At 51.5% G+C, this 22,500-nt stretch overlaps 2 protein-coding genes across 6 annotated transcripts in view; both read left to right on the forward strand.

The window, feature by feature from the left end:
• Window positions 1-1,638: 1,638 nt before the first annotated feature.
• On the forward strand, window positions 1,639-5,338 carry LOC310824692 (post-GPI attachment to proteins factor 4-like). Of its 2 annotated transcripts, none has more exons than XM_083697946.1 (3): window positions 1,639-1,671; window positions 2,300-2,760; window positions 2,863-5,338. In XM_083697946.1, the coding sequence occupies exons 2-3, from the start codon at window positions 2,548-2,550 to the stop codon at window positions 3,895-3,897; spliced, it is 1,248 nt and encodes a 415-aa protein (XP_083554072.1). In that variant the 5' UTR covers window positions 1,639-1,671; window positions 2,300-2,547; the 3' UTR covers window positions 3,898-5,338. The 2 variants fall into 2 exon arrangements, with proteins under 2 accessions (XP_083554072.1, XP_083554071.1); XM_083697945.1 differs by lacking the exon at window positions 1,639-1,671 and adding an exon at window positions 1,728-2,148.
• A 1,298-nt stretch (window positions 5,339-6,636) lies between these two features.
• tpcn3 (two pore segment channel 3) overlaps window positions 6,637-22,500 on the forward strand; it is a 19,287-nt gene continuing 3,423 nt past the window's right edge. For all 4 annotated transcript variants that reach the window (XR_014555049.1, XM_083697948.1, XM_083697947.1 and 1 more), the window contains exons 1-16: window positions 6,637-6,697; window positions 6,931-7,340; window positions 8,269-8,351; window positions 8,470-8,584; window positions 9,456-9,584; window positions 14,457-14,573; window positions 14,903-15,021; window positions 15,148-15,249; window positions 15,882-16,008; window positions 18,285-18,489; window positions 18,633-18,777; window positions 19,310-19,495; window positions 19,636-19,700; window positions 20,855-20,942; window positions 21,894-21,963; window positions 22,367-22,500. The exon at window positions 22,367-22,500 is cut by the window's right edge and continues 86 nt beyond it. Coding sequence is in view for 3 of the 4 variants with exons in the window: in XM_083697948.1 (XP_083554074.1) it covers window positions 7,224-7,340; window positions 8,269-8,351; window positions 8,470-8,584; window positions 9,456-9,584; window positions 14,457-14,573; window positions 14,903-15,021; window positions 15,148-15,249; window positions 15,882-16,008; window positions 18,285-18,489; window positions 18,633-18,777; window positions 19,310-19,495; window positions 19,636-19,700; window positions 20,855-20,942; window positions 21,894-21,963; window positions 22,367-22,500 (1,802 nt within the window). In the remaining variant the exon portion in view is untranslated. The remainder of the gene's footprint in view (window positions 6,698-6,930; window positions 7,341-8,268; window positions 8,352-8,469; window positions 8,585-9,455; window positions 9,585-14,456; window positions 14,574-14,902; window positions 15,022-15,147; window positions 15,250-15,881; window positions 16,009-18,284; window positions 18,490-18,632; window positions 18,778-19,309; window positions 19,496-19,635; window positions 19,701-20,854; window positions 20,943-21,893; window positions 21,964-22,366) is intronic.

Consider the following 22,500-nt stretch of genomic DNA (forward strand, 5'->3'; position numbering starts at 1 on the left):
CACAGTAGAGTTCTCTCAGTGTGGTTCTCTGTGGCTCAGTGTGGTTCTCTGTGGCTCAGTGTGGTCCTCTGTGGCTCAGTGTGGTTCTCTGTGGCTCAGTGTGGTCCTCTGTGGCTCAGTTGGTAGAGCATGGTGCTGATAACGATTCCTGCTGGGACCATATACAGTATAGTGAAATGTATGCACTCATGTAATGTAAGTCACTCTGGATAAAAGTGTCAACTAAATGGCAGATATTAGGTGGTGGGCGGAAATGTCTGCAAGACACGCAGAGACATGTGTTGCCACCTGTGAGTCAGAGGGGGGGGAAGGGAGAAAGAGTTGAGTGTCATGAGGAGTGGAGGGGGTGGGTGGGGCAGTAGGGCATGAGGAGGGGAGGGAGGGGGTGGGTGGGGCAGTAGGGCATGAGGAGTGGAGGGGGTGGGTGGGGCAGTAGGGCATGAGGAGGGGAGGGAGGGGGTGGGGCAGTAGGGCATGAGGAGTGGAGGGGGTGGGTGGGGCAGTAGGCCATGAGGAGGGGAGGGAGGGGGTGGGGCAGTAGGGCATGAGGAGGGGAGGGAGGGGGTGGGTGGGGCAGTAGGGCATGAGGAGTGGAGGGGGTGGGTGGGGCAGTAGGGCATGAGGAGGGGAGGGAGGGGGTGGGGCAGTAGGGCATGAGGAGTGGAGGGGGTGGGTGGGGCAGTAGGCCATGAGGAGGGGAGGGAGGGGGTGGGGCAGTAGGGCATGAGGAGGGGAGGGAGGGGGTGGGGCAGTAGGGCATGAGGAGTGGAGGGGGTGGGTGGGGCAGTAGGGCATGAGGAGGGGAGGGAGGGGGTGGGGCAGTAGGCCATGAGGAGGGGAGGGAGGGAGGGGGTGGGTGGGGCAGTAGGGCATGAGGAGGGGAGGGAGGGGGTGGGTGGGGCAGTAGGGCATGAGGAGGGGAGGGAGGGGGTGGGGCAGTAGGCCATGAGGAGGGGAGGGAGGGGGTGGGGCAGTAGGGCATGAGGAGGGGAGGGAGGGGGTGGGGCAGTAGGCCATGAGGAGGGGAGGGAGGGGGTGGGTGGGGCAGTAGGGGATGAGGAGGGGAGGGGTGGGTGGGGTGGGGTGGGTGGGGCAGTAGGGCATGAGGAGGGGAGGGGAGGGGTGGGTGGGGCAGTAGGGCATGAGGAGGGGAGGGAGGGGTGGGTGGGGCAGTAGGGCATGAGGAGGGGAGGGAGGGGTGGGTGGGGCAGTAGGCCATGAGGAGGGGAGGGGTGGGTCTCTTACTAGGGGTGGGTCTGAGCTCCTCATGCCCTACCTATTGTTAAAAACCAACTTCAGGCAGGCTTTTAATTACAGGGCTGTATGTTATGGATGTTCTGTGACTGTCCTCCTATATTTTAATTTTTTATTTTCTATTTTTCATATTTTTCAGATGTAAAGTGCTTTGAGTCCATGAGAAAGCACTATAAAAATGTAATGTATTATTATTATTATTATTATTATTATCATTATTTTTATTTTTATTATTCAATCCAGATGATGTAGATGTGTTTCATAAATATATTCTGCTCATACATCGCCACCTAGCGGTACAGTGGTTATGGGACATTAGCTCAGAGATGTCCTCTCGGAGCATTACGGTAAATAGGTGCGCTTCTTCCTTCCAGACTCAGGAGACGACGGCGCCGCGCAGCCGCACCGCAAGTTAAGGTGAGTGGCACGTTTCCTCATTGTCTTCGGTCTTCGATACGTCTGTTCTACACGCAAGAGGTTCGGTTTTAATACATAGGAATAGTGTGTGTATGAGGCTCTGTTTGTGTTCCTGGACAGCGCGGTGTTTTGGAGGTTTGACCTCCGACTTTGTTGTCCTCTCTTCGGCCAGACGTGCAGCGGAGGGAGGTGCGCTGGAGGGGAAAGTCTGGCGTGGAAACGTCGCGTATTAACGACTCCACCTCACCTATTGTCATATGACGATATTAATCTGATATTCAGGCTTCTGGTTACAAAGCGACGCAGATCGGTTGTCAGAACTGGATGTTATGGTCGCATATGGTTGGACGTCACACATATGTATTCTGCTGCAGGGTGTAGTGGGTAGGGCGCAGGGTGTAGTGGGATCACCTTGCCAAGTCACTGAAGGGTGTGTCCAGTATGAACAGGAGACTGTCCTACCAACTAAATATGCAGGTCAAGTTTGCATGTCTCTCTCTCTCTCTGTCTCTGTCTCTCTCTCTGTCTCTGTCTCTCTCTCTGTCTCTCTCTCTCAATTAACGTTTTTACATGTGGAACCCCCCCCACCCCCCTCTCTCTCTCTCTCTCTCTCTCTCTCTATTTGCAGATTCTGATTGGAAGACGGAGTCTTCTGGGGGTAACAGCCCCCGCATGCTGAAGCAGGAAGCAGGAAGTGTGTATTTTCTCTGCTGGCGGCTGAATGTGGGTGGACTGGTGTGACCCGTGTGACTAGTTGGGTCGTGAGCTCCTGATTGGCCTGAGGTGTGACCCTATCAGCATCTCAGCATTGACAGTTAGTTCTGACCCCCCCCCCCCCCCCCATTTCCTGGTAGAGAGCAGCTGGTAGTGTCCCTGATGCTCTGCAGGGGGCAGCGTTGTTCCTTGATGCCCCGTTGGCGGGCGGTGGCCTGCCAGCCCCTGCGGTGGCCCGGCCCAGTGGCCCAGGGCCTGGTTCTGGTGCTGGTGACGTTCGGGCTGGTCCTGCCCCTGGGCTGCCATCGCCTGCTCTACTCATACTACTTCATCAGGTCCATGTACCTGGACTCCATGAGCCAGGACGTTCTACAGGTGAGGCCAGAGGGTATACTGTATCTACTGTAAATATGAGTGTATAGATTGTGTATATGAGTGTATATATTGTATAGATTGTATAGATTGTATATATTGCAGGAGAGCTACTCCCGGGGTCAAGAGGCGTTGAGGTTCTGGCAGGACAGTCGTCCATCGACCCACCTCTCCATCGCCACGGGACCCGAGCTGCTGGTCACCGTGGTAACGGCCAGGCGGACCGAGGGGCGGGACTTCCATTACCTGCTGCAGGTGATGCGGCAGCTATCGAGCCTCCTGAGTGGCTGCCGTGGCAGGGGGGGCGGGGCGGGGGAGGGGGGCCACAGGTGCGCCCAGGTGCTGGTGTGCGACGTGGAAAGTGGCCCCCAGGACCACGAGGACGCCAGGCTGCTGGAGGGAAGGTTCCCCGTGGTGAGGCGCCCCCCAGAGGAGAGGAGGAGGCGGGGCCGCGGGGGGTCGGAGGTCAACACCTTTGAGAGGGAGAAGCGGGACTACGTGTTCTGCCTGAGGAGGGGCTGGCAGCTGACCCGGCCCAGGAACGTGCTGGTGCTGGAGGACGACGCCCTGCCCCGCCCGGACCTGTTCCCCGTGGTGAGGGACCTGCTGAGCCGGGCCGCGGCCCACCGGACCCTCTACATGAAGCTGTACCACCCAGAGAGGCTGCAGCGCTACTGGAACCCAGAACCCTGGCGCCTGCTGGAGTGGCTGGGCCTGGGTCTGGTCGCTGCCACCTCCCTCCTCCTCCTCCTCCCTCACCTCCTCCCCCTCTCCTCCTCCTTCTCCCTCTCCGTCCCCCACCTCCTCTTCTTCACCCTGTACTTCATGGTTGCCGTGGAGATGGCGGGGCGCCACTACCTGCTGGAGCTGAGACGCGTCTCCCCGCAGCTCTACGCTGTCGCCCCGGCGACCGAGTGTTGCACGCCCGCCATGCTGTATCCCGGCAACGCGTCGCTGCGGGCGGCGGAGTACCTGGACGGGTCGTTCTGCGTGAAGGGCAACGCCAAGGACACGGTTCTGTACCACATGGCCCGGTCCGTCCCCGGGGAACGGGCCCACAGTGTAGAACCCAACCTGGTCTCACACATAGGAGCCTTCTCCTCCGTCAGAACCAATCCGCCCAGACCCAAACTACTCTGACCAGAACCTACCCCCCCAGACCCAAACTACTCTGACCAGAACCTACCCCCCCAGACCCAAACTACTCTGACCAGAACCTACCCCCCCAGACCCAAACTACTCTGACCAGAACCTACCCCCCCAGACCCAAACAACTGAGTTCCCTGGACTCCATTCACAGAACTGTTAGCATTAGGCTAGCACCCCCTTGACATAAACAAACACCAACTGTGCCTGTAATGCTAGTCATTGTAATGCTAGTCATTGTAATGCTAGTCATTGTAATGCTAGTCATTGTAATGCTAGTCATTGTAATGCTAGTCATTGTAATGCTAGTCATTGTAATGCTGGTCATTGTAATGCTGGTCATTGTAATGCTAGTCATTGTAATGCTAGTCATTGTAATGCTGGTCATTGTAATGCTGGTCATTGTAATGCTGGTCATTGTAATGCTGGTCATTGTAATGCTGGTCATTGTAATGCTGGTCATTGTAATGCTGGTCATTGTAATGCTGGTCATTGTAATGCTAGTCATTGTAATGCTAGTCATTGCCTTCAAGGTCTCTCTCTGGGCGGTAAATGCTAAATGGGATGCTTGGGACAGCCTCATTGAAGTTGAGATTTTAAAACGGTTCAGGTTAAATCCTGGTTAATGTTCAGGTTAATGTTCAGGTTAATGTTCTGGTTTAGGGTTGGGTCGTGTTTCAGCCATGGTGCTGAAGATGATTCACTCAACCTCTCATCCAATATTTGGTGTCGACCGGAAAATGTTGGTGTGCGTCCCTTTATTAGGTCCCTTTATTAGGGTCCAAATATGTCCTGACATCATGGCAATGTCACTGGACTCTGACAGTTTTGAATGTCCATATTAAATGTATCAAAATATATCATCACATATTGCATAACCTTTTTATATTGTATTTATTGATTTGATACTATATGAAATATATTAATCTGTTATGCTCATTATAATATTAAATGAGTCATATTAAAGAGAAGCTACAGGATATCGAGATTTCTACTTCTGGCATGTTTAAACATCTGGTTTTGGGTCCAGATGATGAACTGAATCACTGCCGTGCCTCATTCAGGCATCAGAACTACAGGCACCAGAACTACAGGCACCAGAACTACAGGCACCAGAACTACAGGCACCAGAACTACAGGCATCAGAACTACAGGCACCAGAACTACAGGCACCAGAACTACAGGCACCAGAACTACAGGCATCAGAACTACAGGCATCCATCATACAAACTATCCTGTAGCGTCTCTTTAAACGTGAGGTTTGTGTTCCGGTGATGATGTTCCCACCATCACCTTCTCCTTCATGTTATTGGGTTCAAACATCGCAAACCAATCACCTTTGTGCATTTTATCACTTTGTTTCTTGAATCCTGTGTAGAACTTCGACACTATTCTATTAAAAGAACAGGTGAATATCAGACGGACAGTTGTCATCTGTTCCTTACTAACAGTGTGAAGCGTGGAGGTGAGGTATGTCTGTCCCTTACTAACAGTGTGAAGCGTGGAGGTGAGGTATGTCTGTCCCTTACTAACAGTGTGAAGCGTGGAGGTGAGGTATGTCTGTCCCTTACTAACAGTGTGAAGCGTGGAGGTGAGGTATGTCTTGGTTTATTTGTCAGGCAACAGTCAGGTTAGGATCAGCTCTGTTATGCTGCGTTCATGTGCTCTCAGAAATGTCCAACATGGAAAGTTGTTGTACACTCAGAGTATCAGAATCAACCAAATGGGAACTCCATAAGTAACCTGCATGTATTTTGACCTGAGAAGTTCCGAGTTTTCTGAGATGACATGAACGCAGCATCAGTAGATACCTGGGGCCTGTTCAGGAGGAAACGTTACACAACATTCACTTAGAAATAAGCTGTGGAGGACAGGTGTGTGTGTGTGTGTGTGTGTGTGTGTGTGTGTGTGTGTGTGTGTGTGTGTGTGTGTGTGTGTGTGTGTGTGTGTGTGTGTGTGTGTGTGTGTGTGTGTGTGTGTGTGTGTGTGCGCGCGCGCGCGCATGCGTATGTCATATGCTGTGTATGTGTGTTTGTCACATGCTTTTTAGAACAGTGTGTGTAGAACAGGTGACAGATATGTGTGTGTGTCATATGCTGTATAGGACAGGTGACAGGTGTGTGTGTCTGTCATGTGACCAGGGAGTCAGTTCTACATGTTACCTTTCTGCAGCTTTCTGAAGGTTTCACTTGGTGAACTCAGCCAATGAATGACACTATCAGTCTTCTGCTCAGCCAATGAGATAACACCAACAGATATCTCATCAAAGAATCCAGCAAGCTTTCCTCCTTCAAACGATCCCTCCAAACCCATCTTCTTAAATTTGCTTTTAACCTATAACTATTTCAATTGTTGTTTTCACTGATTATGCTTTTGTTTTACTTTTTATTTATCTATCTATTCTTGTTCTCTCCATGGAATGTCGTGTCTTTGATTACTGAGAAAAGCGCTATACAAAATAAATGCATGATTATTATTATTAATGTATATAATGCAATGTGCTTCACAACATTGTCAAATAAAGCCCATTATAAAGGTTTTATCCACTTCAGGTGACACCTCTGGATGCGACGCGGCACGCCTGTTAAATACACACCTGAATGTAATTGATTAACAAGATCTGAGTCACTAACCCTGAATAATCTGATTAACTAATGAGGATTGGGGATCTGCGGGTTATGTTGTCGCCAGCAGAGGGCGCTGTTTGAACGCAGGTGACGCCGGTGACAGAAGTCTACAGACTTCAGCCAGAGAAGTTAAATTCATGCGCCAGGAATGTCGAGGTTTAAGATGGGTATGTTCGTTAAAGATTATGTTAAATGATCTTAAGTTCATTCAACTGAAAATGTCATGTTTCTTCTTAAAGATCACCTTGCGAGTCCTCGAGAGAGATATTGAGGGTACACGCTCACAACTCGGGATTCTTCCCATTCTGCAGATCAGGCCAATAAAAAAAAGTTTCCTTCCACCGCTCCTCTCCTCCTTTCCTGCTATTTCCGCTACATGTCTGTCACATGACGGGAGCAGAACCACACCGCGGGTCACGATCTGGTGGAGATCGTTAGAAACAGACAAGCAGGCGACTCCATCCTCCGATCAGCGCCTTAAACTGTCCCTAAACATGACTCCAAACCGCCAGGGACGTGTGTGATGTTTACCGGAGGGACGGTAACGGTGACGGTAACGGACGCAGTGTAACTTTCAGGGACAAACACGGGAGTTAAAAACGACGGGAAATCCTCCTCCTGCAGACTGCAGCGAAGGGTTGACCCCAGCAGGAAAAGTACTTCTCCAAGAAAAGTTTCACTGCACTCAAAACAATGTCTGAAGGAGCCGAGAAGAAAGAGAACCCCACCGGAGAACCGACAACCGAGAACGGGAAAGGTCTGACTAACGGTGGAAACGCTTCCGAAGAGCTGAACGGAAAGACAGACGACGTGAGTGAGAGGGTGTTATTGATTGCTGACGTTATCAGTTTTGTGGCACCGTTACTTTTCCTACTTTCCAAACTCGATAGGAATGATCTGATTTGATGAACTCAACACATATTGCGTGTTGCATTGTAGCCTTGGCCGTACAGTAATGTGTCACTGTTATTCTAGGATAGTGATTGTGAAGCTTATTAATGCATATTTTATACAAGACAGTTTTCTCTCTGTAGATGTGCATCAGGCTGTTGGCTCACTTAGTGTCAGTAGCATTTGGAGTCCGGTCCTTCCCTGTACTCTACGTCATCACGTGACGTGTGATTTTTTCGATATTCCTCATTCCTGAGTTTTCTGGTTGCCTTGGGGACGTAGTCTAGACCCCTTCAGAGGGTCACTTGTTGACAAAAACGTCAATGACAGAAAAGTCCGGTGACCAGTTCATCTGATGTCCCGTAAATGATGTCCTGTAAATCAGTTAAGATCCTACACTCTTAGAAAAAAGGCTTCTTCATTTGTCCCTGCAAGGGAAACCTTCTGTGAAAAGGGTTCAAAGGGGTCCCCTATCAGGACAACTGTAGAACCATTTTGGAGCCCCTGTGTGTACTAACCCATTGAGTTGAACGTGCTGGATGTCAAATCTGGATTTGTTCTGATGGCACGTGTTGCATGGACACATTTAGTGAGACTGGTGTCTCAACAGCATGTGTGACGGGCGGGGTTCCAACCCATGTGCCCGACGTGGAAGACCCAAGTGTCTACCATGAGCCAAGAGGACGTCCTCAAGGTGTCACTCCTTAAACAGGTCATAGACAGGGCTACCTTGTCACCGCAGCATGGCTCCTAACCACCGGTGGTGGTGGTGGTGATGTTGTTGTTGTTGATGTTGTTGATGTTGATGTTGTTGATGTTGATGTTGTTGATGTTGTTGATGTTGTAGGACTTTGATCTGGCTGCGGTCTACGTGTCAGATGCTCAATACAACAGGAACATTTTCTTTGACACCACTCCCCAAGCTGTGAGGTAGGACAGCACACACACACACACACACGCGCGCGCACACACACACACACACACACACACACACACACACACGATGTTGATGTTGATGATGTTGTTGTTGTTGTTGTTGTTGTCTCAGGTTGTACCTGCTCTACAACCACTGGGGGTTGCAGGTGTTGGTGTATGCCTTCATCACAGTGGACCTGGCTCTGGCTCTGTTTGAAGACCCAGCCGTCATCTCCCTGCCCATATGGGTACGTCATCTACTACCTACCCTATCTACCCAACCCTACCTAACCTACCCTACCTAACCCATCTACCCTACCCTATCCTAGCTAACCTACCCTATCTACCCTACCCTATCCTAGCTAACCTACCGTACCTACCCTATCTACCCAACCCTACCCAACCCTACCCTACCTACCCTATCTACCCAACCCTACCCTACCCAACCCTACCCTACCTACCCTATCTACCCAACCCTACCCTATCTAACCTACCCTATCTACCCAACCCTACCCTATCTAACCTACCCTATCTACCCAACCCTATCTACCCAACCCTATCTACCCAACCCTACCTAACCTACCCTACCTAACCTACCCTACCTAACCCATCTACCCTACCTAACCCATCTACCCTACCCTATCTACCCTACCCTATCCTAGCTAACCTACCCTACCCTATCTACCCTACCCTACCTACCCAACCCTACCTACCCAACCCTACCTAACCTACCCTACCTAACCTACCCTACCTAACCCATCTACCCTACCTAACCCATCTACCCTACCCTACCCTATCTACCCTACCCTATCCTAGCTAACCTACCCTACCCTATCTACCCAACCCTACCTAACCTACCCTACCTACCCTACCCTACCCTATCTACCCAACCCTACCTAACCTACCCTACCCTCTCTACCTAACCTACCCTACCCTATCTAACCTACCCTACCCTACCCTACCCTATCTAACCTACCCTACCCTACACTAGCTAACCTACCCTACCCTAGCTAACCTACACTGTGACCTGTTGCTACCAGGTCAAACTGCTTTAGGATGATAAAGCACATTTGTTGTTGTTGATGTTGTTGTTGATGTTGATGTTGTTGTGTCGTCCAGGTGACCTTCGTCATGGAGCTGGTGTGTCTGGCGGCCTTCTCTGCCCGCCTCGTCCACTACGCCAAGGTCATCCCCCGACAACGCTTCTGGAAAGATCCCAAAAACATCTGCATCATCGTCATCATCCTGGTAGTGTTCATGGTTCCTATCGAGAGTAATAGTAGTAGTATAGTAATAGTAGTAGTAGTTGTGGGGGGGACATGCAGCGTTCGGCCTGTAGAGGGTGCTACAGGACCGTGTCCAAGGTGCGGAAAGAAGGCTTTGTCGCACACCTGTTGCGAATGAAGCCTTGTTAACGAAATAGTTTAAGATGTGTGTGCCTCTGCTTTCAGGAGGACGGCTGGAAAGTCAACCAGGTCCTGACATACAATCATAAAAGAAACAGAGTCCGCCTCTCCTCTGTGCCCCACATTGGGCGCCAATGTAACAATGTTCTTGGACACAGAGGCGGACTCGATGTCTCTGTCGCCGCTTTCCCGCCGTCCCCCTGAAAGCAGAGGCACACACATCTTAAACCATTTCGTTAACGAGGCTTCATTCGCAACAGGTGTGCGACAAAGCCTTCTTTCCGCACCTTGGACACGGTCCTGTAGCACCCTCTACAGGCCAAACGCTGCATGTCTCCCCACAGTAGTATAGTAGTAGTAGTAATATAATAGTAGTAGTAGTAGTAGTAGTATAGTAGTAGTAGTTAGTCATAGTAGTAGCAGTAGCAGTAGTACACCACATGGTGAGGAGGATGTGTCCCCCTCAAGGTTTCTTCCTCTGAGGGAGTTTTTCCTCCTGGCCTCTGGGCCCTGTATTTGTCTTTTTTCCTTGGCTTTTTCCTCACATATTATTTTTGTGACAAGCGCTTTGTGACATTTGTCTCTGGAAAAAGCGCTATACAAATAACCTGATTGATAGTGATGGTAGCAGTAGCAGCAGCATGGGTAGTAGCAGTAGCAGCAGCGTGGGTAGTAGCAGTAGGAGCAGTAGGAGCAGTAGGAGCAGTAGGAGCAGCGTGGGTAGTAGCAGTAGGAGCAGTGTGGGTAGTAGCAGTAGGAGCAGCGTGGGTAGTAGCAGTAGGAGCAGCGTGGGTAGTAGCAGTAGGAGCAGCGTGGGTAGTAGCAGTAGGAGCAGCGTGGGTAGTAGCAGTAGCAGCAGCGTGGGTAGTAGCAGTAGGAGCAGCAGTAGGAGCAGCGTGGGTAGTAGCAGTAGGAGCAGCGTGGGTAGGAGCAGTAGTAGCAGTAGGAGCAGCGTGGGTAGTAGCAGTAGCAGCAGCGTGGGTAGTAGCAGTAGGAGCAGCAGTAGGAGCAGCGTGGGTAGTAGCAGTAGGAGCAGCGTGGGTAGTAGCAGTAGGAGCAGCAGTAGGAGCAGCGTGGGTAGTAGCAGTAGTAGCAGTAGGAGCAGCGTGGGTAGTAGCAGTAGGAGCAGCGTGGGTAGTAGCAGTAGGAGCAGTAGTAGCAGTAGGAGCAGCGTGGGTAGTAGCAGTAGGAGCAGCGTGGGTAGTAGCAGTAGGAGCAGCGTGGGTAGGAGCAGTAGTAGCAGTAGGAGCAGCGTGGGTAGTAGCAGTAGGAGCAGCGTGGGTAGGAGCAGTAGTAGCAGTAGGAGCAGCGTGGGTAGTAGCAGTAGGAGCAGCAGTAGGAGCAGCGTGGGTAGTAGCAGTAGGAGCAGCGTGGGTAGTAGCAGTAGGAGCAGTAGGAGCAGCGTGGGTAGTAGCAGTAGGAGCAGCGTGGGTAGTAGCAGTAGGAGCAGCGTGGGTAGTAGCAGTAGGAGCAGCGTGGGTAGTAGCAGTAGGAGCAGCGTGGGTAGTAGCAGTAGGAGCAGCGTGGGTAGTAGCAGTAGGAGCAGCGTGGGTAGTAGCAGTAGCAGCAGCGTGGGTAGTAGCAGTAGGAGCAGCAGTAGGAGCAGCGTGGGTAGTAGCAGTAGGAGCAGCGTGGGTAGTAGCAGTAGGAGCAGCGTGGGTAGGAGCAGTAGTAGCAGTAGGAGCAGCGTGGGTAGTAGCAGTAGCAGCAGCGTGGGTAGTAGCAGTAGCAGCAGCGTGGGTAGTAGCAGTAGGAGCAGTAGGAGCAGCGTGGGTAGTAGCAGTAGGAGCAGCGTGGGTAGTAGCAGTAGGAGCAGCGTGGGTAGTAGCAGTTGGAGCAGCGTGGGTAGTAGCAGTAGTAGCAGTAGGAGCAGCGTGGGTAGTAGCAGTAGGAGCAGCGTGGGTAGTAGCAGTAGGAGCAGTAGTAGCAGTAGGAGCAGCGTGGGTAGTAGCAGTAGGAGCAGCGTGGGTAGGAGCAGTAGTAGCAGTAGGAGCAGCGTGGGTAGTAGCAGTAGGAGCAGCGTGGGTAGGAGCAGTAGTAGCAGTAGGAGCAGCGTGGGTAGTAGCAGTAGGAGCAGCAGTAGGAGCAGCGTGGGTAGTAGCAGTAGGAGCAGCGTGGGTAGTAGCAGTAGGAGCAGTGTGGGTAGTAGCAGTAGGAGCAGTGTGGGTAGTAGCAGTAGTAGCAGCGTGGGTAGTAGCAGTAGGAGCAGCGTGGGTAGTAGCAGTAGGAGCAGCGTGGGTAGTAGCAGTAGGAGCAGCGTGGGTAGTAGCAGTAGGAGCAGCAGTAGGAGCAGCGTGGGTAGTAGCAGTAGGAGCAGCGTGGGTAGTAGCAGTAGGAGCAGCGTGGGTAGTAGCAGTAGGAGCAGCAGTAGCAGCAGCGTGGGTAGTAGCAGTAGCAGCAGCGTGGGTAGTAGCAGTAGGAGCAGCAGTAGGAGCAGCGTGGGTAGTAGCAGTAGGAGCAGCGTGGGTAGTAGCAGTAGGAGCAGCGTGGGTAGTAGCAGTAGGAGCAGCGTGGGTAGTAGCAGTAGGAGCAGCGTGGGTAGGAGCAGTAGTAGCAGTAGGAGCAGCGTGGGTAGTAGCAGTAGCAGCAGCGTGGGTAGTAGCAGTAGCAGCAGCGTGGGTAGTAGCAGTAGGAGCAGTAGGAGCAGCGTGGGTAGTAGCAGTAGGAGCAGCGTGGGTAGTAGCAGTAGGAGCAGCAGTAGGAGCAGCGTGGGTAGTAGCAGTTGGAGCAGCGTGGGTAGTAGCAGTAGTAGCAGTAGGAGCAGCGTGGGTAGTAGCAGTAGGAGCAGCGTGGGTAGTAGCAGTAGGAGCAGTAGTAGCAGTAGGAGCAGCGTGGGTAGTAGCAGTAGGAGCAGCGTGGGTAGGAGCAGTAGTAGCAGTAGGAGCAGCGTGGGTAGTAGCAGTAGGAGCAGCGTGGGTAGGAGCAGTAGTAGCAGTAGGAGCAGCGTGGGTAGTAGCAGTAGGAGCAGCAGTAGGAGCAGCGTGGGTAGTAGCAGTAGGAGCAGCGTGGGTAGTAGCAGTAGGAGCAGTGTGGGTAGTAGCAGTAGGAGCAGTGTGGGTAGTAGCAGTAGTAGCAGCGTGGGTAGTAGCAGTAGGAGCAGCGTGGGTAGTAGCAGTAGGAGCAGCGTGGGTAGTAGCAGTAGGAGCAGCGTGGGTAGTAGCAGTAGGAGCAGCAGTAGGAGCAGCGTGGGTAGTAGCAGTAGGAGCAGCGTGGGTAGTAGCAGTAGGAGCAGCGTGGGTAGTAGCAGTAGGAGCAGCAGTAGCAGCAGCGTGGGTAGTAGCAGTAGCAGCAGCGTGGGTAGTAGCAGTAGGAGCAGCAGTAGGAGCAGCGTGGGTAGTAGCAGTAGGAGCAGCGTGGGTAGTAGCAGTAGGAGCAGCGTGGGTAGTAGCAGTAGGAGCAGCGTGGGTAGTAGCAGTAGGAGCAGCGTGGGTAGTAGCAGTAGGAGCAGCAGTAGCAGCAGCGTGGGTAGTAGCAGTAGGAGCAGCGTGGGTAGTAGCAGTAGGAGCAGCGTGGGTAGTAGCAGTAGGAGCAGCGTGGGTAGTAGCAGTAGGAGCAGCGTGGGTAGTAGCAGTAGGAGCAGCAGGAGCAGCGTGGGTAGTAGCAGTAGGAGCAGCGTGGGTAGTAGCAGTAGGAGCAGCGTGGGTAGTAGCAGTAGCAGCAGCGTGGGTAGTAGCAGTAGCAGCAGCGTGGGTAGTAGCAGTAGGAGCAGTAGCAGCAGCGTGGGTAGTAGCAGTAGGAGCAGCGTGGGTAGTAGCAGTAGGAGCAGCGTGGGTAGTAGCAGTAGGAGCAGCGTGGGTAGTAGCAGTAGGAGCAGCAGGAGCAGCAGGAGCAGCAGCGTGGGTAGTAGCAGTAGCAGCAGCGTGGGTAGTAGCAGTAGGAGCAGCGTGGGTAGTAGCAGTAGTACCTCTGGCCATAGTCTCAATTATTGTCATTTTAACTGACATTATCACTGATTTTCTACCAGGAAATAAGCAGATTCTGTCTGAGGTTTTACACCCCCCCCGTCTGAGTGAACTGACACTGTGCTTAAAGGAAGTGTGTAACGAAGGGGGGGTGGGGGTGAGGGTGAGAAGGGGGGGTGGGGGTGAGAAGGGGGGGTGGGGGTGAGAAGTGCTTAGCACTGTGTTGTGAAATGACCTTTATCCCCATTGTTTCCCCCATGTCAGCGTTTTACTGCACGTGGGGCTGCTTTACTGCACCTTGGCTGTTCGCCATGGAAACGCTGTGACTCAGGGTTCCTTTGAACAAAGGGAGGGATGAGTCATGTGACGCCTGTCAGTCAGTGTACACCAGGGGAGGCTGCTGGAGGTAGAAATCGGAGGACGGGCTCATTGTTAATGCATGGAACGGAATGAGGAATCATATCAAATTCATTCCATGCATTCCAATGAGCCCGTCCTCCGATTTCTACCTCCGCCAGCCTCCCCTGGTACACACCACTTCCCCCTGAAGTGAAGAGGCACCCCAGTGTTTAAGTCAGGAGGGGAGAGGAGGGGAGGGGAGGAGGGAGGAGGAGGAGGAGGGAGGAGGGGAGGAGGAGGAGGAGGAGGAGGAGGGAGGAGGGGAGGGGAGGGGAGAGGAGGGGAGAGGGTTTAAGTGTGACGTTTTTGTCACATTTTACAGAAACATGAAACGTGTCCTTGAAGTGCAAACAATCTGCTCTCTCCTCTCTCTCTCCCCCGCCCCCCCCCCTCCTCACCCTCTCCCCCCCCAGCTCACCCTGGTGGACATGCTGCTCTACGGCGTGATGAAAGCTGTGGGTTTCCATGGCGTCCGCTTCTCCCGTGTCCTCCGACCACTGCTATTGGTCAACATCACAGAGGGAAGACAGGTGAGAGCCAATAGAAAGTCACCATTCTGAGATAGAAGACAGTAGAAACGTTCCTCTCTTCACTCTGTTAATGATGTTGAACATCCCTCCCTCCCCCCTCCCTCGCTCTCTCCCCCCCTCCCTCCCTCCCCCCTCCCTCCCTCCCTCCTCCCTCCCTCCCTCCCTCGCTCTCTCCCCCCTCCCCTTCCTCTCTCTAACCCTCCCTCCCTCGCTCTCTCCCCCCTCCCTCCCTCCCTCTCTCCCCCCCCGCCCTCCCTCCTCTCTCTAACTCCTCCTCTCTCCCCCCCTCCCTCCATCCCTCTCTCCCCCCCCTCTCTCTCTCTCTCTAGCTGCGGAGGGCGTTCAGGAGCATCCGGAATGCTCTTCCTCAGATCCTCTATGTGTTCCTTCTCTTCATATTCAGTGTTCTCATCTTCTCCCTCATGGCTCTCAAACTGTTTGGGAAACGGTATGTCTGCAACTCCGTCCTTCCTCCTCCCCCTCTCTCTCCCTCACCTCTCTCCACCCCCCCCCCCCCCCACCTCTCTCTCCCCCCCCCCCCTCACCTCTCTCTCCCCCCCCCCTCTCTCTCCAGAGGGCTGAAGACCATCGAGGGAGGAGCCTACTTCACCAGCTACCTGGAGATCGTGTTTGACCTGTATGTCCTGGTGACCACCGCCAACAGCCCTGATGTCATGTAGGTGCAGCCGGCTTCTGTAGAATAGAGAAGCATGATGGGATATGTAGTTCTGTAGTCACTGGTGCACGGTCCTAAAGTTGCCCCCTAATGCTTCCCCCTGGTGCGTGGTCCTAATGGTTCCCCTGGTGCGTGGTCCTAATGCTTCCCCCTGGTGCGTGGTCCTAATGGTTCCCCTGGTGTGTGGTCCTAATGGTTCCCCTGGTGCGTGGTCCTAATGCTTCCCCTGGTGTGTGGTCCTAATGGTTCCCCTGGTGCGTGGTCCTAATGCTTCCCCTTGTGCGTGGTCCTAATGCTTCCCCTGGTGCGTGGTCCTAAAGCTTCCCCTGGTGCGTGGTCCTAATGCTTCCCCTGGTGCGTGGTCCTAATGCTTCCCCTGGTGCGTGGTCCTAATGCTTCCCCTGGTGCGTGGTCCTAATGCTTCCCCTGGTGCGTGGTCCTAATGCTTCCCCTGGTGCGTGGTCCTAATGCTTCCCCTGGTGCGTGGTCCTAATGCTTCCCCTGGTGTGTGGTCCTAATGCTTCCCCTGGTGCGTGGTCCTAATGCTTCCCCTGGTGCGTGGTCCTAATGCTTCCCCTGGTGCGTGGTCCTAATGCGTCCCCTGGTGCGTGGTCCTAATGCGTCCCCTGCAGGATGCCAGCCTACAACTCCAGCCTGGTGTTTGCTGTGTTCTTCATCCTCTACATCCTCATCAACACCTACATCTTCATGTCTGTGTTCCTCGCCGTCGTCTACAACAACTACAAGAAGTACCTGAAGGTGAGCTGACGTTCGTTATGTTGAGAATAATCAGCATATCAATAATAATCATAATATTAATAATCATTGTCATAATCCTCATAATATTGTTTATTATTATTATTATTATTATTATTATTATTATTATTATTAAACATAATAATAATAATAATAGACAAAATAAGAATCATCATCATAATATTATATATAAATATATAATAATGATGTTATTATGATTATATATAATATTATTATTATTATTATAGAATATTATGATTATTATGTTGACAATAATAATAATAGTCATAATAATAATCATAATAATATTCTATAATCATAATAATAATAATGCTTTTATTTTGTAGTGCTTTACTCTAAGACACTACATTTATATACAATCATACATTCACAAGCTAGTGTACAACACTGTATATACACTCACTGTATATACACTCACTGTATATACACTCACTGAGCACTATTACAACACTATTACAACACTGTATATACACTCACTGTATATACACTCACTGTATATACACTCACTGAGCACTATTACAACACTATTACAACACTGTATATACACTCACTGAGCACTATTACAACACTGTAGCAACACTGTATATACACTCACTGAGCACTATTACAACACTGTATATACACTCACTGAGCACTATTACAACACTGTAGCAACACTGTATACACTCACTGAGCACTATTACAACACTGTATATACACTCACTGAGCACTATTACAACACTGTACTAATACTGGTAATACTCCCTTTATTACAACACTGTACTAATACTGGGTAATACTCCCTTTATTACAACACTATATAATACTGGGTAATACTCCCTTTATTACAACACTATATAATACTGGGTAATACTCCCTTTATTACAACACTATACTAATACTGGGTAATACTCCCTTTATTACAACACTATATAATACTGGGTAATACTCCCTTTATTACAACATTATACTAATACTGGGTAATACTCCCTTTATTACAACACTATACTAATACTGGGCAGGGCCTCCCTTTGCTCTCTAAACAGCCTCAATTCTTCATGGCATTGATTCCATAAGATGTTGGAAACATTCCTTTGAGATTCTGGTCCATGATGACATGATTGCATCACACAATTCCTGCAGATTTTTCAGGTGCACTTTCAAGCTGTGAATCTCGTTCTACCACATCCCAAAGGTGTTCTATTGGATTCAGATCCGCTGACTGGGAAGAACTGAAGAACACTGAACTCATTGTCATGTTCATGAAACCAGTTTGAGACGACTTTTGCTTTGTGACATGGTGCATTATCATGCTGGAAGGAGCCATTAGAAGATGGGTCGATTGTGGCCATGAAGGGATGCACATGGTCAGCAACAACACTCAAATAGGCTGTGGCATTCAAGAGATGATTGATTGGTATTAACGGGCCCAAAGTGTGCCAAGAAAACATTCCCCACACCATTCCACCACCTCCACCATGAGAAGGTGTACAGGTGTTCCTAATAAAGTGTTTGGTGTGTGTGTGTGTGTGTGTATATATAATATATATAATTAGTGTATACCATTAGCAGACCCTGGTATCCAAAGGGACTCTCTGAGTACATGCATGTTTGGTATAGATGGTCCCAGCGAGAAGCCAACCCACAACCTAAGCCTTGATGGTGAAGCCATGCTTATTGTTTGTGTTTTGCCCTGGATAAACATTTCCCTCCCTCCTCTCCTTCCCTCCCTCTCCCTCTCCTCCCTCTCCCTCCCTCTCCCTCCATCCCTCTCCCTCCCCTCCCTCCATCCCTCTCCCTCCCCTCCCCTCCCTCCATCCCTCTCCCTCCCCTCCCTCCATCCCTCTCCTTCCCTCCTCTCCCTCCATCCCTCTTCATCCCTCTCCCTCCCTCCCTCCCCTCCCTCCTCTCTCTCCATCCCTCTCCCTCCCTCCTCTCCCTCCATCCCTCTTCATCCCTCTCCCTCCCTCCCTCCTCTCTCTCCATCCCTCTCCCTCCCTCCCTCTCCCTCCCTCCTCTCTCTCCATCCCTCTCCCTCCATCCTCTCCCTCCCTCCCCTCCCTCCTCTCCCTCCCTCCTCTCTCTCCATCCCTCTCCCTCCATCCTCTCCCTCCCTCCCCTCCCTCCTCTCCCTCCCTCCTCTCTCCATCCCTCTCCCTCCCTCCTCTCCCTCCATCCCTCTTCATCCCTCTCCCTCCCTCCCTCCATCCCTCTCTCTCCATCCCTCTCCCTCCCTCCCTCTCTCTCCCTCCCTCCCTCTCCCTCCATCCCTCTCCCAGGAGGAAGTACGGCAGCTAGTGAGGGCCAAAAGACATAAGATGGTGCGTGCGTTCGCCGTGCTGCAGGAGAGGCAGGGGGAGGCGGAGCCTGTGGTCACGCATGCCTGCTGGAACCGGCTCGTCCGATTGGTCCAGCCAGACATCAGCAACGCCCACAGGGAGCTGCTCTGGAGTGTCTCCGACGACAACAACACAGGAAGTATAGGTCAGTGGGCGGGGCCAACACAAGATCTATAGGTCAGTGGGCTGGGCTAATACAGGAAGTATAGATTATAGAGGTGATTGTTGATTGGCTGCTGTGTTCAGGTAAGGTGAGATTATTGATTGCTGATTGGCTGCTGTGTTCAGGTAAGGTGACGTTCGTCCAGCTGGCCGACCTGCTGAACATCCAGGTGATCACGGTCAAGTCCAGGCCACACCCCCTCCAGACCTGCCTGCCCGCCCTCTACCTTTCCGCCCCCAGCCGCCTGCTACGTCACATGGTCCAGCACAGGTAGGGACACGCCCCTTCAGGTGCAGACACGCTCCCACAGGTAGGGACACGCCCCCTCATGTAGGTACATGCCCCCTCAGGTACAACAGACACGCCCCCCTCAGTTTAACGTTGTGTGTGTGTGTGTGTGTGTGTGTGTGAGGATGGTTAGGGTTAGGCTTGTAAAAGATGACTGATTAATGTTCACTAGTGACTGATTATAGTACATTACCTCTAAATATAGACCAACAAGGACACCCTGGACTCCAGGGTTGTGTGTGTGTGTGTGTGTGTGTGTGTGTGTGTATGTATGTACGTGTGTGTAATCTGTGTATCGTGTGTGTGTGTATGTATGTGTGTGTAATTTGTGTATCGTGTGTGTGTCGCATATGTGTGTATTGTGTGTTTGTGTGTGTATCTCATCTGTGTGTGTGTCTGTTTGTATGTATGTATGTATTGTGTATCTCATCTGTGTGTGTGTCTGTGTGTGTGTGTGTGTATCTCATCTGTGTGTGTGTGTGTGTGTATCTCATCTGTGTGTGTGTGTCTGCAGGGTGTTTGTGTACACCTATGACCTGATCATCCTGGTGAATGCGGTGTTCATTGGTCTGGACGAGGCCAACCCTGTGATCGCCAACGCAGAGTGGATGTTTCTGTTCCTCTACCTGCTGGAGATCCTCCTCAAACTCTACACCTACGAACCTCGAGCCTTCTTCTCCAAGCACCAGTTCTGGAACTGGTGAGGATCTATCTGTCTATGTGTCTGTCTGTCTGTCTGTCTGTCTGTCTCTATTCTACTGCTATCTATCTATCCTTGATCTATCTGTATATCCATCTCTCTCTCTCTCTCTCTCTCTGTCTCTCTCTCTCTCTGTCTAGGTTTGACACCATCATCGTGGTCTCTGCTCTGGTCGCCACCGTCATCAACTCAGCTCTCAGCTCATGTGAGTAGTCTCAGCTCATGTGAGGGGCTAAGGCCTAGGGGCTAGAGGGTAGGGGTTAGGGGTTAGAGGGTAGGGGGTAGGGGTTAGGGGCTAAGGCCTAGGGGTTAAAGGTTAGAGGGTAGGGGTTAGAGGTTAGAGGGTAGGGGTTAGGGGTTAGAGGGTAGGGGTTCGAGGGAAGGGGTTAGAGGGTAGGGGTTAGGGGCTAAGGCCTAGGGGTTAGAGGTTAGAGGGTAGGGGTTAGGGGTTAGAGGGTAGGGGTTAGAGGGAAGGGGTTAGAGGGTAGGGGTTAGGGGCTAAGGCCTAGGGGTTAGAGGTTAGAGGGTAGGGGTTAGGGGTTAGAGGGTAGGGGTTAGGGGCTAAGGCCTAAGGGTTAGAGGGTAGGGGTTAGGGGTTAGAGGGTAGGGGTTAGAGGGTAGGGGTTAGAGGGTAGGGGTTAGGGGCTAGAGGGTAGGGGCTAGAGGGTAGGGGTTAGAGGGTAGGGGCTAGAGGGTAGGGGTTAGGGGCTAAGGCCTAGGGGTTAGAGGTTAGAGGGTAGGGGTTAGGGGTTAGAGGGTAGGGGTTAGAGGGAAGGGGTTAGAGGGTAGGGGTTAGGGGCTAAGGCCTAGGGGTTAGAGGTTAGAGGGTAGGGGTTAGGGGCTAAGGCCTAAGGGTTAGAGGTTAGAGGGTAGGGGTTAGGGGTTAGAGGGTAGGGGTTAGAGGGTAGGGGTTAGGGGCTAGAGGGTAGGGGCTAGAGGGTAGGGGCTAGAGGGTAGAGGGTAGGGGTTAGAGGGTAGGGGCTAGAGGGTAGAGGGTAGGGGTTAGAGGGTAGGGGCTAGAGGGTAGGGGTTAGAGGGTAGGGGCTAGAGGGTAGAGGGTAGGGGTTAGAGGTTAGAGGGTAGGGGTTAGAGGGTAGGGGTTAGGGGTTAGAGGGTAGGGGCTAGAGGGTAGGGGCTAGAGGGTAGGGGTTAGAGGGTAGGGGTTAGAGGGTAGGGGTTAGGGGTTAGAGGGTAGGGGTTAGTGGTCGGTTTTTATGTTCTATATTAAATGTATACTCTGACATTAAGTGTCTGTGTGTGTGTGTCTCACTGTCTGCATGTGTGGTCTGTCTGCGTGTGTGTGTGTGTGTCTGTCTCTGTGTGTGTGTATGTGTGTGTGTGTGTGTGTGTGTGTGTTAGCGGGAGGCTACACCAGCCGTCAGATTCTGGACATTGTCTTCATCCTGCGGATCCTCAGGCTCATCCGGGTTGTCGACAGCATCAAAAGGTCAGAGGTCACGACCTTCCCTACATGTAGGAGCAGCTCAGACATGTACCTGGGCTGTGTTTCATTCCCTCCAATCACGTCGTCTCATTCAGTGCCAATCCCAGTCCTGTCGAGGACGAGTTTCTGGAATGAAAGACAGGTTGATTTTCCCGACACAGATTAAGCCTAAATAACAGTTTGAATAGAAAATCTCAATTGAAGATGGATTTGAGTCTAAAATTAGTCTTAATCTGTGTCAAGGAGCAGTCTTAATCTGTGTACCTTTCTCTGCTCTGAGACTGGTTAGGGTTTGGATTAGACTGTGTCTATTTCAGTATCATTTGATACTGATTGAGGCTGATATTCCCATTTAGGCAGAACCCTAACATTACCCCTAACCCTAACCCTAACATTACCCCTAACCCTAACCCTAACCCTAACATTACCCCTAACCATAACCCTAACCCTAACCCTAACATTACCCATAACCCTAACCCTAACATTACCCCTAACCATAACCCTAACCTTAACCCTAACCCTAACCCTAACCTTAACCCTAACCCTAACCCTAACCCTAACATTACCCCTAACCATAACCCTAACCCTAACCCTAACATTACCCCTAACCCTAACCCTAACCCTAACATTACCCCTAACCCTAACCCTAACCCTAACATTACCCCTAACCATAACCCTAACCCTAACCCTAACATTACCCCTAACCATAACCCTAACTCTAACCTTAACATTACCCCTAACCATAACCCTAACCCTAACATTACCCCTAACCCTAACCCTAACATTACCCCTAACCATAACCATAACCCTAACCCTAACCCTAACATTACCCCTAACCATAACCCTAACTCTAACCTTAACCCTAACCCTAACATTACCCCTAACCATAACCCTAACTCTAACCTTAACCCTAGCCCTAACATTCCTCCTGGTCTTCTGTGGTCCTGTGCTCAGGTTCAGGGCCATCATCAACACCCTCATCAAGATAGGACCCACCATCCTCACCTTTGGGCAGCTCATAGTGGTGAGTCCTCACTGTAAACAGCTCATAGTGGTGAGTCCTCACTGTAAACAGCTCATAGTGGTGAGTCCTCACTGTGAACAGCTCATAGTGGTGAGTCCTCACTGTAAACAGCTCATAGTGGTGAGTCCTCACTGTAAACAGCTCATAGTGGTGAGTCCTCACTGTAAACAGCTCATAGTGGTGAGTCCTCACTGTAAACAGCTCAAATAGAAGCTTTATTATTACAACCATTCTATTCATAGAATTCAAATTGAACTATTTTTTCATACAGACTGTGGATGCATGCATGCGTGCGTCCGCATGCGTGTGTCTGTGCGTGCGTCTGTGCGTGCGTCTGTGTGTGTGTGCGCGTGTCTCCGTGTGTGTGTGCGTGTGTGTTACCTCCCTGGCGATCTGTGTCCAGGTGGTGTACTACATCTTTGCCATGGTAGGGATGGAGCTGTTCAAAGGCAGGGTCCGGTTCTTTGAGGCGGGCTCGTCGGAGCCGGACAGCGCGTCCTGTGGGAACCCCCTGCTGAGGGGGACGGCCTTCGCCAG

The sequence above is a fragment of the Argentina silus genome, assembly GCF_951799395.1.
Source record: "Argentina silus genome assembly, contig: scaffold_126, whole genome shotgun sequence".
Classification (NCBI taxonomy): Eukaryota; Metazoa; Chordata; class Actinopteri; order Argentiniformes; family Argentinidae; genus Argentina; species Argentina silus.

Coding starts and splice junctions, on each gene's coding strand:
- LOC310824692 (XM_083697946.1), top strand. CDS start 2,548: ATGCTCTGCAGGGGGCAGCGTTGTTCCTTGATGCCCCGTTGGCGGGCG. Junction 2,761..2,862: donor TGAGCCAGGACGTTCTACAG/GTGAGGCCAGAG, acceptor TATATATTGCAG/GAGAGCTACTCCCGGGGTCA.